At 34.3% G+C, this 12,965-nt stretch overlaps 2 protein-coding genes across 5 annotated transcripts in view; one reads left to right on the top strand and one right to left on the bottom strand.

Moving 5' to 3' along the window:
• Positions 1 to 1,745: 1,745 nt before the first annotated feature.
• LOC116850931 (pyruvate dehydrogenase [acetyl-transferring]-phosphatase 1, mitochondrial) lies at positions 1,746 to 9,895 on the top strand. Of its 2 annotated transcripts, none has more exons than XM_032829802.1 (5): positions 1,746 to 1,851; positions 2,026 to 2,238; positions 2,317 to 2,458; positions 2,665 to 3,141; positions 9,091 to 9,895. In XM_032829802.1, exons 2-5 carry the CDS (start codon positions 2,110 to 2,112, stop codon positions 9,771 to 9,773), a joined length of 1,431 nt encoding a protein of 476 aa, XP_032685693.1. In that variant the 5' UTR covers positions 1,746 to 1,851; positions 2,026 to 2,109; the 3' UTR covers positions 9,774 to 9,895. The 2 variants fall into 2 exon arrangements, with proteins under 2 accessions (XP_032685693.1, XP_032685694.1); XM_032829803.1 differs by having other exon boundaries at positions 1,820 to 1,947.
• Positions 9,896 to 9,911: 16 nt separating this feature from the next.
• The window catches only part of LOC116850932 (vacuolar protein sorting-associated protein 4A), a 5,279-nt gene continuing 2,225 nt past the window's right edge, over positions 9,912 to 12,965 (bottom strand). For all 3 annotated transcript variants that reach the window (XM_032829804.1, XM_032829805.1, XM_032829806.1), the window contains 4 exons: positions 12,322 to 12,698; positions 11,429 to 11,696; positions 10,862 to 11,304; positions 9,912 to 10,705 (listed from right to left, as the gene is read on the bottom strand). In XM_032829804.1, the coding sequence (XP_032685695.1) occupies positions 10,604 to 10,705; positions 10,862 to 11,304; positions 11,429 to 11,696; positions 12,322 to 12,698 (1,190 nt within the window). In that variant the 3' untranslated portion in view covers positions 9,912 to 10,603. The remainder of the gene's footprint in view (positions 10,706 to 10,861; positions 11,305 to 11,428; positions 11,697 to 12,321; positions 12,699 to 12,965) is intronic.

Here is a 12,965-nt window from a genome sequence, read left to right as displayed (position 1 = left end):
AATAAGTAATTATCAATGATTCTTAGTATGATATTTCTATAAAGGTCACACAAGGAGTATATATAAGGTGTAGTAAAAAGAAATCCATTATTTTTGCATGAAATTGAAGGCTTTATTAAGCATAGTTAGAATGATCCGATTTAGGTCAAATATGTACCGTTTTTTTCGATAACTTGTTGCCATTTTGAAGGTAATTCCATTAAGCCTCTTTCATAGAAATCCTTGTCCCTATTGGCAAAAAACTGAGACAATCGATTTTCACAAACTTCTCTTGAGGCGAATTTTTCACCAGTACAATCATTCACCATAGACAGGAACAGGCGGTAATCACTTGGTGCCAGGTCCGGACTATAAGGTGGATGCATAAGAACCTCCTAACCAAGCTCCTAGAGCTTCTGGCGAGTCACTATCAATGTGTGTGGCCTGGCGTTGTCCTGATGGAACACAATTCTTCTCCTATTGGCCAAAGCTGGCCGCTTCTGGGCGATTGATTCCTTCAGACGGTCCAATTGTTGGCAGTACAGGTCCGAATTAAGAGTTTGGCCGTAGGGGAGCAGCTCATAGTGAATGATTCCCTGCCAATCCCACCAAACACACAGCAAAGTCTTCCTAACCGTCAATCCTGGCTTGGCCACCGTTTGCGCCGGCTCACCGCGTTTCGATCACAACAGTTTTCGCTTGACGTTGTCGTAAGTGACCCACTTTTCATCACCAGTCACCATCCGCTGCAGAAATGGGTCGATTTTGTTGCGATTCAGCAGCGATTCGCAGATGGAAATTCGGTCCATGAGGTTTTTTTGCGTTAACTCGTGTGGCACCCATACATCGAGCTTCTTTTTGTATCCAGCCTTATTCAAGTGGTTCCAAACGGTTTTTTGTTTAGCTCCTGGGCAATCGAAACAGTGCTTACATGACGGTCGGACTCGACGATTTCCATTATTTTATCGACATTTTCGACAATTGGCCTTCCAGAGCGTGGTGCATCTTTGACATCAAAATTACCTGAACGGAATCGACGAGACCAAAATTGCGCGTGATTGGCTGTTATAGTATAAGGACCATAAACACTATTCACATTTTCAGCCGCCTGGCTTGCGTTTTCGCCTTTATCGAAGAAAAACTGTAAAATATGGCGTATTTTCTCTTTGCTAGTGTCCATCTTTGACGCGCGCTCAAACAATACTGAGTCAAACAATCACAAAACTGTCTGAGAAGTTTTTTTAGTACGAAACCTTATCTTTCTAACGCCATCTAGCGTAAACCGATCGCACTTATACAACGCGAGATACACATTACTAAAGCCAACTATTGGAAAAATAATGGATTTCTTTTTACTACACCTTATATAACGGAGTAAATGCGTTCCGTTGATTTGGTTGTCCTAAATATTACATGGAGCACAATTTGTGCGGAAATGCGGAACGGTATAGTGATAAATATTTGTATACATTTTAAAAAATTATATTTACTTTATTCATTGCAATTTTTATTAATACGCTTCTTTTTTCAACTTATCCGTTTAATAAAAAGATTTTAATTAATAAATATCGTTTACAATTAATGTTTTATAATTCCTCGTTTTGCTTTTCCGTATAAAATATGCTCCATGTAATATTTAGGAGAAATAAAGCTACGGAACAAAAGCGCGGAAATGCGTAAATCTAGTTAAATCCTAATAACTTTGTCTTCCGTATTTTCGCATTTCCATATTTCCGTACGCTCATGTAATCGCACCCTAACGTTAAAGCGAGCTCAGCCAATCATTGAAGTCTGAAGTCAGACTTCAAAAAGACTAAAAAGAACAGACTTAAAATGAACAAACCTTATGATCGTGTTGCAACCCATTTTATGGTAACCCATTTATTTCCATATTATCTAACAAATTGCAAGTTTTAGATATTTATATTAATCCTCGAAAAAACATTCAAATTTATTACGTAAATTACGGTACAAAAAATATCTAGTTTTGACGTAATGTATCTAATTTGAATATTGTGATTACTGTTATTATTTATAACCTATAAGGAATCAAAAATGTGTTGGAAAAGCAAAGGAGAAAAGAGATATCAGCACGTGTAGGGTGGCGAAACGACGATATTCTAGAATAGGATGATATTACGGAAATTTGGCTACATCTTTCAAGGTTATCGACATGTTTACATTAAAAAGAGCGGACTTTGTGGCAGCAAAAATTTCCAACGATCGTATATGGCACTGCCACGACTCACTCCGCAAGAGGTACATTTTTCAATTATGATTCTTTTTATTTCTTTTTCTAAATTCATATGTGTTATGCACACACTTTGTATGTTTTAGGTCACAAACATCTTACAAGCCAACGAATATACCAAAGAATTCGATGGTTTAGGTTCCATAAAATATTATGATTCAAATCAACTAGCATCTAATAATCCTATAGAGGACACACGATCAGAAGCTCAATGTTTGTTAACAAAAGGTATAATATAAAAGTTAATGGATCTTTTCATGCCAAAATTATCCATGTTATTAGTTCATGTAGTAATAGATTGCACAAGTAGCACAGATCATTCAGATATATAATTTTAAAACAATGATATTCTTAAGCTTCTGTACAAGATCTTATGTGCGTATGAAATTGCATAATAATGATGAATGAAGTTTCTAATTTTTTATTCACTACAGGTGTATTACTGGGAGTTTTTGATGGTCATGGTGGTGGTGCCTGTGCTCAAGTAGTGTCAAAGAGACTGTTTCATTATATTTCAGCATGTTTATTGCCGCCAAAATTGCTGCAACAATATTTAAATTCCATCAGTTCTCAGAAAAAATTAGAGTTACTGCAGACCTTCAATGACAAGGTGGAATTCGTAACCGAAATCAGGGATCTTTACCAAGCTAGCTTCTTAAATTTTGTAAGAGACTTGATACAGTCAAATGGTTGCAAAGAATTTCAAATGGAGAAAGCTTTGGAAAATGCATTTCTCAGACTGGACAATGACTTGTCAGATGAAGCTTTGTTGCAACTAAACAAGAAAGATGCTGCGAGAACTCTCGCAGTTGCAATGTCCGGTGCAGTGGCTGCTGTAGCGCACATAGATGGTCCTCATCTGCATGTCGCTGGTGTCGGAGATTGTCAAGCTGTCTTAGGAGTACTCTCGGGTAATTTTCTTATATAGTTTAAGAAATTTATTAGCGTTTCTGGGTCCTTTCCGCAAAACTGTTGATTGATGATGAAGAGGCAAGAAAACACTACAATTTTTTGCAAAATACATTGAAATAAAAAATATACAGGATGTCCCAGATTATCTTCACAATCTCTTGTGAGGTCGTAGAGCGGATTGAGGTGAACACAAAAGTCCTATATCGTTTTGCGATATTCACAATAATAGTCGAAAACTTAATTGTGAAAGATTAAGGAAAAACGCGCGCTGAATAGTCGGAGGAAAAGCGCTCGAGCCACAGCGCGAACCCAGTAATATAGTACGCGGATGTCGGCACGTGGTGATTGGAAAAACAATGTACCACTACCTATGCTTATATCGCTACACTCCATCTCGCCTCGGCGCGGTGCGGTAAGACGTAGGATCTCAGCGATATAAGCATAGACAGTGGCGTATTGACCATTCGCCGCGCGCTGATATCCGCCTGCTATATACTGAATCGCGAGCGCTCCTCCCTCAACCATTCAGCGTGCGTTTTTTCTTAATCTTTTACAATTAATTTCTCGGTTATTATTGAGAATATCGCAAAACGGGACTTTTATGTTTATCTCAATTCGCTCTACGTCCTCACGAGAGATATTGAAGAGGATTTGAGACATCCTGTATACTTGCAATTAATCGGGCACATCTATAAGATAGTCCAAAAACGTACATTCTTCTTTGATTCTGATACAATAAATTACTATAAAATTAACGCAATTTACTTTTCTAATCTTCCTTTTTTTATGACTTTGTCATGTTAATTTTAGAGTTATTGTTAAAATAAAAGGATAGTATTCGAAATATTTTGCATATTTGCTCGATTAATTGCGAGTGTTATTTTATGGATATATCTTTTTATTTCTACATATCAAGAATTTTTAGAGCTTGCATTTTTTCGTTTCTGATATCACAACTCAAGATGACCACGGTGAGATATCAGGAATCTTAAAGCTCCTGACTACTTGCTGTGGCCATATCAATCACGAAGTCAAGTAGTTTACATCAAAAATTTGATACACGTTACTAAATAGTAACTTTCTATTAAATGATCTAAATCGATGATATAAACTAGGCAAAAGACAAAAAATGATACGCTGAAAATTCTCACGTACTATTTTCAAATAAAAAGATATTTGAATAAAAGAAGGCTTTTAAATTGTTTGAGTATATTTATGAAATGCTCCGAAAATTATCTTTTTTGCTTCAAGTCAATAACCATAAGAGCACATAGCAAAATCACGAGAAAAGTAAGTTAACATTAGAATGCCCGGGAATAACCACTTAAATATATACAATCTAGAACGAGCACTAAGCTTGTGCTAGATGAGAGAGAAGACCCTTGGATGTCACTAATAGCGCTCTGTTTTTGTATATTTTTTGTTAATTCATCTGACCCACTCTTAATTACACTGTGGTCCAGACGAGAATCAGGGAGGAATCAGGGATTTCTCTCTCATTCTGTTTACTTACTGCAGTTATTGTATAGCAACACATGTTCCATTTCAACATCCCCCCCCTCCTCTATTTCTCATTACTTATACACACATATGCACGCACACACACACATAGGGTGTCGTATTTTTAAATATGCACTCTGATCATTCTTCAGTCAAGCATATTCAGCAAAAATGTTTCAGACAAAAGTTATATGGTTCGATGGAGGACACAAGAAGATACCACTGGTTTGACCTTGCGTAGCGCCGCCAAAGTCAAGTCGAGATTAACTTTGTTTTTTTAAATAGAAACATATATTTTTTATTACAGGATTAAAATAATTTTGTAGATATTTCCGTAAATATCTTAGAAAACAGAGATCGTACGAAAAATTCGTTGAAACAAAAGTTAGTTTCTTCACGAAGAATAAAATTCCCTAAGAAAAAATTAATGTTTCTATTTAAAATGCAAAGTTGATTTTCGAATAACCTTCAGAATGAGCTCCGAAATCAAAGTCAAGGTCACCTTCAGATATCCCCCTCTGAACCCAACTTTTGTCTGAAACATTTTTTGAAAAAATTTCTCCTTTTTGAGATTTTTGCGTGTATTGAATAAAATGGCTCACCCTGCTTATATATGTATGTGTATATATATATATATATATATATATATATATATATATACACACACACACACACACAGGGTGAGTCATTTTAATCGAACCAGGCAAATATCTCGAAAAATATGGAAGATACGGAAAAATTTTTCAAACAAAAGTTGTATGGTTTGGAGGAGGACATAAGATGGTGCAATTGGTTTGACCCTGGATAGTCGTTTGAAAGTCACGTGAAGGTCACCTTCAATTTCTTAAATGGAAACCTCCATTTTTTTATTGCATATTCTTGTAGCTTATCTCGAGAGCTTTCCAAAACACTATAATAAAATATTTTTTCATTAAATATCTTTCGATGAAGATCACAATGCTATGATTATTAAAGAAATTTATTAATGGGATTTCACACGTGTGCTTCTTTGTGGCCGCGACGAAACATTGTGACCTTCATATGATCCTTTAGAGTCAATCGGATTCCACATATTACCCCATGATTTTAAATTATTATTTTTGTTTTCACTGTAAAATTTTAAGAAATGAAAATATCAGGAACAGCCTCCAATCGTTTGACAAATGTTGTCAAGGTCATGGCACTGAACAATATTCAAAAGGTTTCAGTCGTCGGTCGAACATCTTGGGTACCAATGCTAATGGCAACAATATTAACTTTAAAGTCTTTTAACTCGAAAGATACTTAATGAAAAAATATTTTATTATAGTGTTTTGGAAAGTTCTCGAGGTAAGCTACAAGAATATGCAATGAAAAATGGAGGTTTCCATTTAAGAAATTGAAGGTGACTTTCACGTGACTTTCAAACGACTTTGAAACGATCCAGGGTCAAGCCAATTATCCAGATAGCCAAACCTGTGCGAGCAGATTTTACGTAGAGTCTGTCAATAGTGTCTGTTGACAGAATGGCAACAGACTGCACACAGAAACTGTTTTTTTAGCAGTCTCTGACCACAGATTGGTGACAGACTGCGCGCAGAGTCTGTCGACAGACTCTGACGACAGACTGACGGCAGATTGCGCGCAGATTCTGTTTCCTAGATATTTAATTCTATCAAGGGTCATGTACGTTATTAAATGGGACAGTTTCACATACACACCATGTAAAACTGCTACAGAGGAGTCAAGATAAGTATATTGTGCAATAATTGTACACATATACACCATAAAAAACAATTTTTACTTTTTAAAATTGTATTACACATTTTTTATAAAAAAGCAACAATAATAGAGAAATAACGAGTACAAGTATAGAATAGTACAACGGTTAAATAGCCATTTAAAGGCGTACATATGCCATCCCTAGTAAAAATGGTTCTCATAATTTTTCATACAATTTCTTATATTATTATTTTTTTTAATGTTGTTATGTCATTAAATCTGAACGATTTAACCGTCATGCAATAAGTACTGAAGGCAGCAGCACCGAATAAAATATTAGTCTCGCCATGTAAATAACTTTTACAGAATTTTTGTGATGATTTATTTGAAAATATATCATGCTTCGATTTTGATAAAATTTAATACAATCTGAACTGGATGACCAACCAAATTAATTCGCACATGTAAAACAGTATTTTTTTTCGCACAGTATTTTATTAGCATGATGGAAAAATATCATTATCTGCCGTTTTATTGCAGTAATTTTCTATACAGTCCTTGATAGAAAATTAATTTCGAATTATCGTGCCGATCTCTCTTATATTATTTATACGCTAAACGGTTTCGTCTATAGTTTGCGGTTTAAAAGACGAACAAACTCTAAGATTTTTCTTCCTTATATTTTAAGTGGGCAATACAAAGCACTTTTTATCAAGTGAGGAATTGGCATAGTGTCTAAGGCGACGGGCGATTATCCAAAAAATGTTTTCGGTTCAAGTTCGAATCTGACTAGAGAAAATCTTCAAAATTATGAAAAAATAATATAGAAAAAATTTTTTTTTCATTGTATTTTACGAGAACTTATGAATAATTATGAAAAATTATGAGAAAATTTTCTACAAAAAATTTAATTGAAGAACCTACGAAACGACAGGATCTGCGCGCAATCTGCCGTCAGAATCTGTTGGCAGGCTCTGTGCGCAATCTGCCGCCAATCTGATGTCAGAGTCTGTTAACAGACCCTGTCAGTAGTCTGACGGCAGATTGAGGACGCAGATAACTGGATCTGTCGACAGATCCTGATCGAATTCGACAGATCCTGTTGCCAATCTGACGTCAGTCTGCGCACAGATTTTTTACTGGGTACTTGACTTTTACTTTACTTACTGCATAATATTTACCAATATGTTACTAAATTTAATAAAATACTATATTTTGTTGAGAAAATGGAGTTTTTTGAAAACTGAAAGTTTTAGTACCCAGTAAGCAAATTGAGCGCAGACTACGCGCAGATTGGCAGCAAATTTGATCAAAAACAGCAAAACTATAGCCATCTGTGTCTACATTAGGCTACGGTTTTGGCGACAGATCTTGCTGTCGGGCAATTGGTGCCAAATTTGCAGCAAAAACCGCGCAAACCTTACAGCGCAGCAAGGTCTGCGCGGTTTTTGCCGCCAATCTGCCGTCAAATCGCTACAAGCTCTGCGTGGTTTTTGCTGCAAATCTGCAGCACTTATCCGACAACAAACTCTGCCGCATATCTGGCGGCAATTTGGCAGCAAGATTTGATATAACAGATCCTGCATCAAATTTGTTATTTATTTGCCATCAAAAGTTAATAGCAAGCTCTGCTCGAAATCTGTTCACGCAGGTTTGGCTATCTGAGTAGGTGTTTGTACGTTAAGCTGTTGTACCTTGAAACAAAATTTCTAATTCCTTCAAAATTATTATATTTTCCTATCAGATGGTAATAAAAATTTTTCTTTTTAGGATGCTAAGGTATATGTACAGTTTAATGATATATCTCTTTCAGGACTTTTTAATCAAAATTATTCAGAAAAATCAAAAACTAAAAACTTTTCCGAGATCTCCAGCAATCTCCCCAATATTCTTATAATAATATAAATTATTATAAAAATTAACGATTATAAATTTAACGATCTATCTTGTGTACGATATAAAAAACATTCAATGATGTAATTATAATAATTGGATTATGAAAAGTCAAAGATGCATAACATTTTTACACAAGTAATTTTTATTATAATTTTGTATAATCCAAGATTACATCCAGGACACAAATTACAAAAATTTTGTTGCAATTTTTACTACGATATTTTCTTTATGTATAAAAAGATTGGTGAATGAACACAGAATAAAATATAAATTAAATCGAGGTTAAAAACTAAAATCTCAAATATTAGTTTGTATACTGTCCTTATATAACACTAGTAATTAAATAGTAATTAAATAAAGACTTAAAATGAATTTCTTGGGCATTCAAGATATATCATAAAGTACTTCATCATTGATATCTTCTATTACCTCCAGCATGTTCTATTTTAAAATAATTAAATGCTACGAGAAATTTCCTAAACTATAAGAAACACAAATGAGGATATCAAGAAAATCGTAAAGAAGTTTAATAAAACTCCATCAGGCATTCTAGTGTTAAAGAGGAAGATTGAGGAAAATTCCAAGTTATTTCACGTTATTTTTAATACTATTTATTAACTGTCAAAGGAAAAGGATAGTTTTCAGAACATTTTATAAGTATACACAAAAGCGATCTGGAATATTCTTTTATACAAATATATTTTTATTTAAAATATACATGTAAGAATTTTGGGAATATGTTTCCTCGCTTCTGATGTCATCAATCAGAAATTCTGCAACAAAAGACCAGTAGCCTTAATACCAAACGCCTCCCGGACGTACTAGTATAAATTGTACATTGATCGATTTAGAGAACGACGGATGGTCGGCCAAAATGATGACTACGGAACATAATGCCGATAATCGTGTAGAGGTAGAAAGAATCTTGTCGGATCATCCATCAAGTGAGAGATCGACTGTGATCAAAATGGAGAGACTGCTCGGTCAATTAGCACCACTTCGCTCGCTGGGCGATTTCCGTTACAAATGGAGTAAGGATGTTATGCAGCGAGCCGTAGTACCGTTCCTCGGAGAGACTGCCATCCCCCCGAATTACCACACACCACCGTACCTGATAGCAAGTCCAGAAGTCAAGTATCATAGACTGACGCCTAGAGACAAATTTCTTATAATAGCCAGTGATGGATTGTGGGACTTGATCTCGCCGTTGCAAGCTGTGCGCTTAGTCGGAGAACATATGAGCGGTAAAGTCACACTCAGTCCGTTGAGATTACCTCGTAAAAATATGAGACTGTCGGACATAAATGAAATGTTACTACAACGCAAGGAAGGTCTGAAGAAGAAACCTCTCGACAGCAACGCGGCGACGCATTTATTAAGGAATGCTTTGGGCGGCACAGAATATGGTATAGATCACGCGAAATTGGCGCAATTGTTAACTCTGCCAAGCGAAGTAGTACGGATATTTCGCGACGATATCACCGTGACGGTTATCTATACGGATTCAGAATTTCTGAGACACTGCCTGCCCTAAAATTACCTCCCTGCAATTTCTCGTTATTTTTTAATATCATTGTAAATTCATCGATTTATATATTCGTATACAGCTTGTTATTTATTTAGTTAACAATAAAAATAATTTACATGAAAACAATACCCTGAATATTGGTAATTATAATTTATAAATAAATTTATTTATTTATTTGTGTATTATGTAGCATAATACATGTTGCTCTGCTGTTACTAATTTTCGTTACTTAATCTTTTAAAATTCAATAGCTGTAATTCGATGCCGATTTTCGCGTAAAATCACTATCGATCCCGTACGACTCGGAACAATCGAATAAAAATATACAGTAGCACAATATTAAAACTATATAGATGATTAAGAAATAATTATAAAATCTATAAGATTTACAATTAATTTGTTAGGTACACATCGTGATTATATAGTAATGCACTAAATACATGGTTTGTCATACACCTTGGTAAACGTATCACAAACATTTTCCTACTTTGCATTTCATGATAAAAAATAATTTACCTTCTATCCGACTGATAAATCTAAGTAAGTTCTTTCGTTATCTCAAAATATAGTTTATTTTGTAATTTATGTATTATTTTTCACTGAGTAGTGTTTGTAAATAAGCAATAAGCTCATAATACTAGATTGTATTCGTTTTTCTGCATGTTGCACTTAAAATGAAAAATAAGACAAGAAAAAATGAGCTCGTTTCCGAGTATATTTATACAGACATTGTCGAGTGTTATTTATAAGAGGAATAAGGCAAGCGTGTAACAACTAAAAATATCTGTTGAATTAGAAATCCGTTTACATAATTATAACGGCAAGTCCGAAAACTCTCAACCTTCTTGACCGAAATCCTCCTTAAATTTATCTAGCTTCGTCATATCTTCTTCATTCACTGTAGGACGGGTCGTTGATAACGATTTCAACATATCTTTCTAAAATGACAATTATGTTGCACATTAGAAAAAATATACACATTAGAATTTATATATAGATATATAATTGATTATATAATTTATTTTCTCTTTCAAAAAATAGAAAAGCCGAACCACATTCACAGGAAACTTCGACTGATGAAATCTGAATCTTACCATGGTAACCGGAGGCTCGTATAATTTGTCACCATCTACTTCCATCCAACTCATTTCTATTGCTGCTGGGTCACCAGGAGAGCACGGAGTGAGTAAGTCGTCAACGATAACGGAAGGATCCTTCGGCGATGGCCCTCTAACGCGCTTAAAGTGCGTAGCTGTTTGTACTTGTCGGACCGGCTGCATCAGGGCGTCTCGTACAATAATGCTTATGTCAGCTCCCGAGTAACCCTCGGTGGATGCAGCTAGTTTCTTGAAATCTTCATCCGTCAAACAATGCGATGTATTACCCAAATGGAGCTTAAACATAACGGCACGCGCTTGTTCCTCTGGCAATGGAATGTAAATTCTTTTCTCGAATCTTCTCCTGATCGCGGAATCCAGTACCCACGGTATGTTAGTGGCTCCCAGTACAAGTATACCATCGTTATCAGATCCTACACCTATTGTGCGTGTTAAAGTATTAATTTAAAAGTGTTAAATAATTAATTAAAATAATTCGATTTACGAAGGATAAGAAATGAGATTACGACTGATAAATATTGTTGATTTTTCAAACTTTCATACCTTGCATCTGAACTAGAAATTCCGTCTTTATCCTTCTTGCGGATTCTGACTCATTATCGGAACGTGACGAGCAGAGGGAGTCTATCTCGTCGATAAATATAATGCTAGGTTTGTGTTGACGCGCTAATTCAAACAGATTTTTTACAAGTTTCTCTGATTCTCCTAACCATTTGCTCACTAAATCTGACGACGATACAGAGAAAAAAGTGGAGTTATTAGCTTCTGTCGCAACTGCCTTCGCCAAGTATGATTTACCGGTACCAGGTGGCTAAAAATAAAGTAAAAAGCCTGATAAAAGTGATATTTAATATAGAAATGAACCATTTATAAGTATTACCAGAATTAGATAAATTAATTTCTTTTTAACTAAGTTAAATTTCAAGTTAATGGCTTATAAAATTAATTAAGACACATAAATAAAAACTAAATTAAAATTTGAATTAAAATTGAATTAACTTATTAAAATTAAAAGTCCATTATGTAGAGTAATATATATTTGTTGTATAATTAATTTTTTAATCATATATTAAATTTATGTAAAATAATATAGTTTTTCCCAAAAAATATTGACTAATTTGTGCTTAGAAATCTACATAAGAAAAGAACACTAGCACTCTGAGGAATAAAAAAAATTGTTGATTGAACTATTTTTTATTTTTCTTATTTTACATTATTAGCAGCCTATAATGATTTTAGTATTGATGGATTATTTTAACTTAGATAAAAAATGATAATAAGTGATACATTCTAAAAAATAATTTAAATAAAAAACTGACTTTCTTAAAATTAACTGAGTTAAAAATCCTTAATTTTTTAACTTAAATTTTAACCGATTAATCAGTTATTACACAATTTTGACTATCACATAATTTGCTGAATCTTAAATTACTCACTCCAAATAGTAGGATACCTTTCCAAGGTATGCGTTTTCCAGTGAAGAGATGAGGAAACCGAATCGGTAGAATAACAGCTTCCTTCAAAGCTTCTTTGGCTCCATCAAGACCAGCCACATCACTCCACTTGACATCCGGTTTTTCAATAATTATCGCACCTTCTAATTTACTTTGTAATTTCTTTTTTTCAGGATCACTGTCGGTGTCGCTGTCGCCACTATCACTCTTCTTATCCTCACTCTTGGAGTTATCTTCTCCTGCCTTCACTGGTCTTTTCTTACTCTTTTTTAAATAAGCTTTCAGTTTCTCTGCTCTTTCTAAATATTGCATACATTTTGCTCTTATGCTCTCCTTTGCCCTATCTCCATGGGTGTCATCTAGTTATTGTTGTTAAAGATATTAAATATGTTATATAGTCTAATGTACTTAATTGTCGACAATTTAATACACTAATTGAATGTCAAATATACTTGATTTCATTAGAGATATATTCTTTCTAGCTGAACTAGTTTGAATTTGATAATTTTAAAGTAATTTAGAGTAATTTTAGAACAAATAACTTGTAACTCTCTTAACATTCAATAGAAAAAAAAGTTTTAGTGCAACATTAATTCAGCTAAAGAGGAACTTTAATTGAGTAATAC

This window comes from Odontomachus brunneus, unplaced genomic scaffold (genome assembly GCF_010583005.1).
Source record: "Odontomachus brunneus isolate Ranch 3 - 2012 unplaced genomic scaffold, Obru_v1 Obru_scaffold_161, whole genome shotgun sequence".
Lineage (NCBI taxonomy): Eukaryota > Metazoa > Arthropoda > Insecta > Hymenoptera > Formicidae > Odontomachus > Odontomachus brunneus.
The sequence above is the reverse complement of the archived record's forward strand: the minus strand, read 5'-3'. Positions and strand labels throughout refer to the sequence as shown.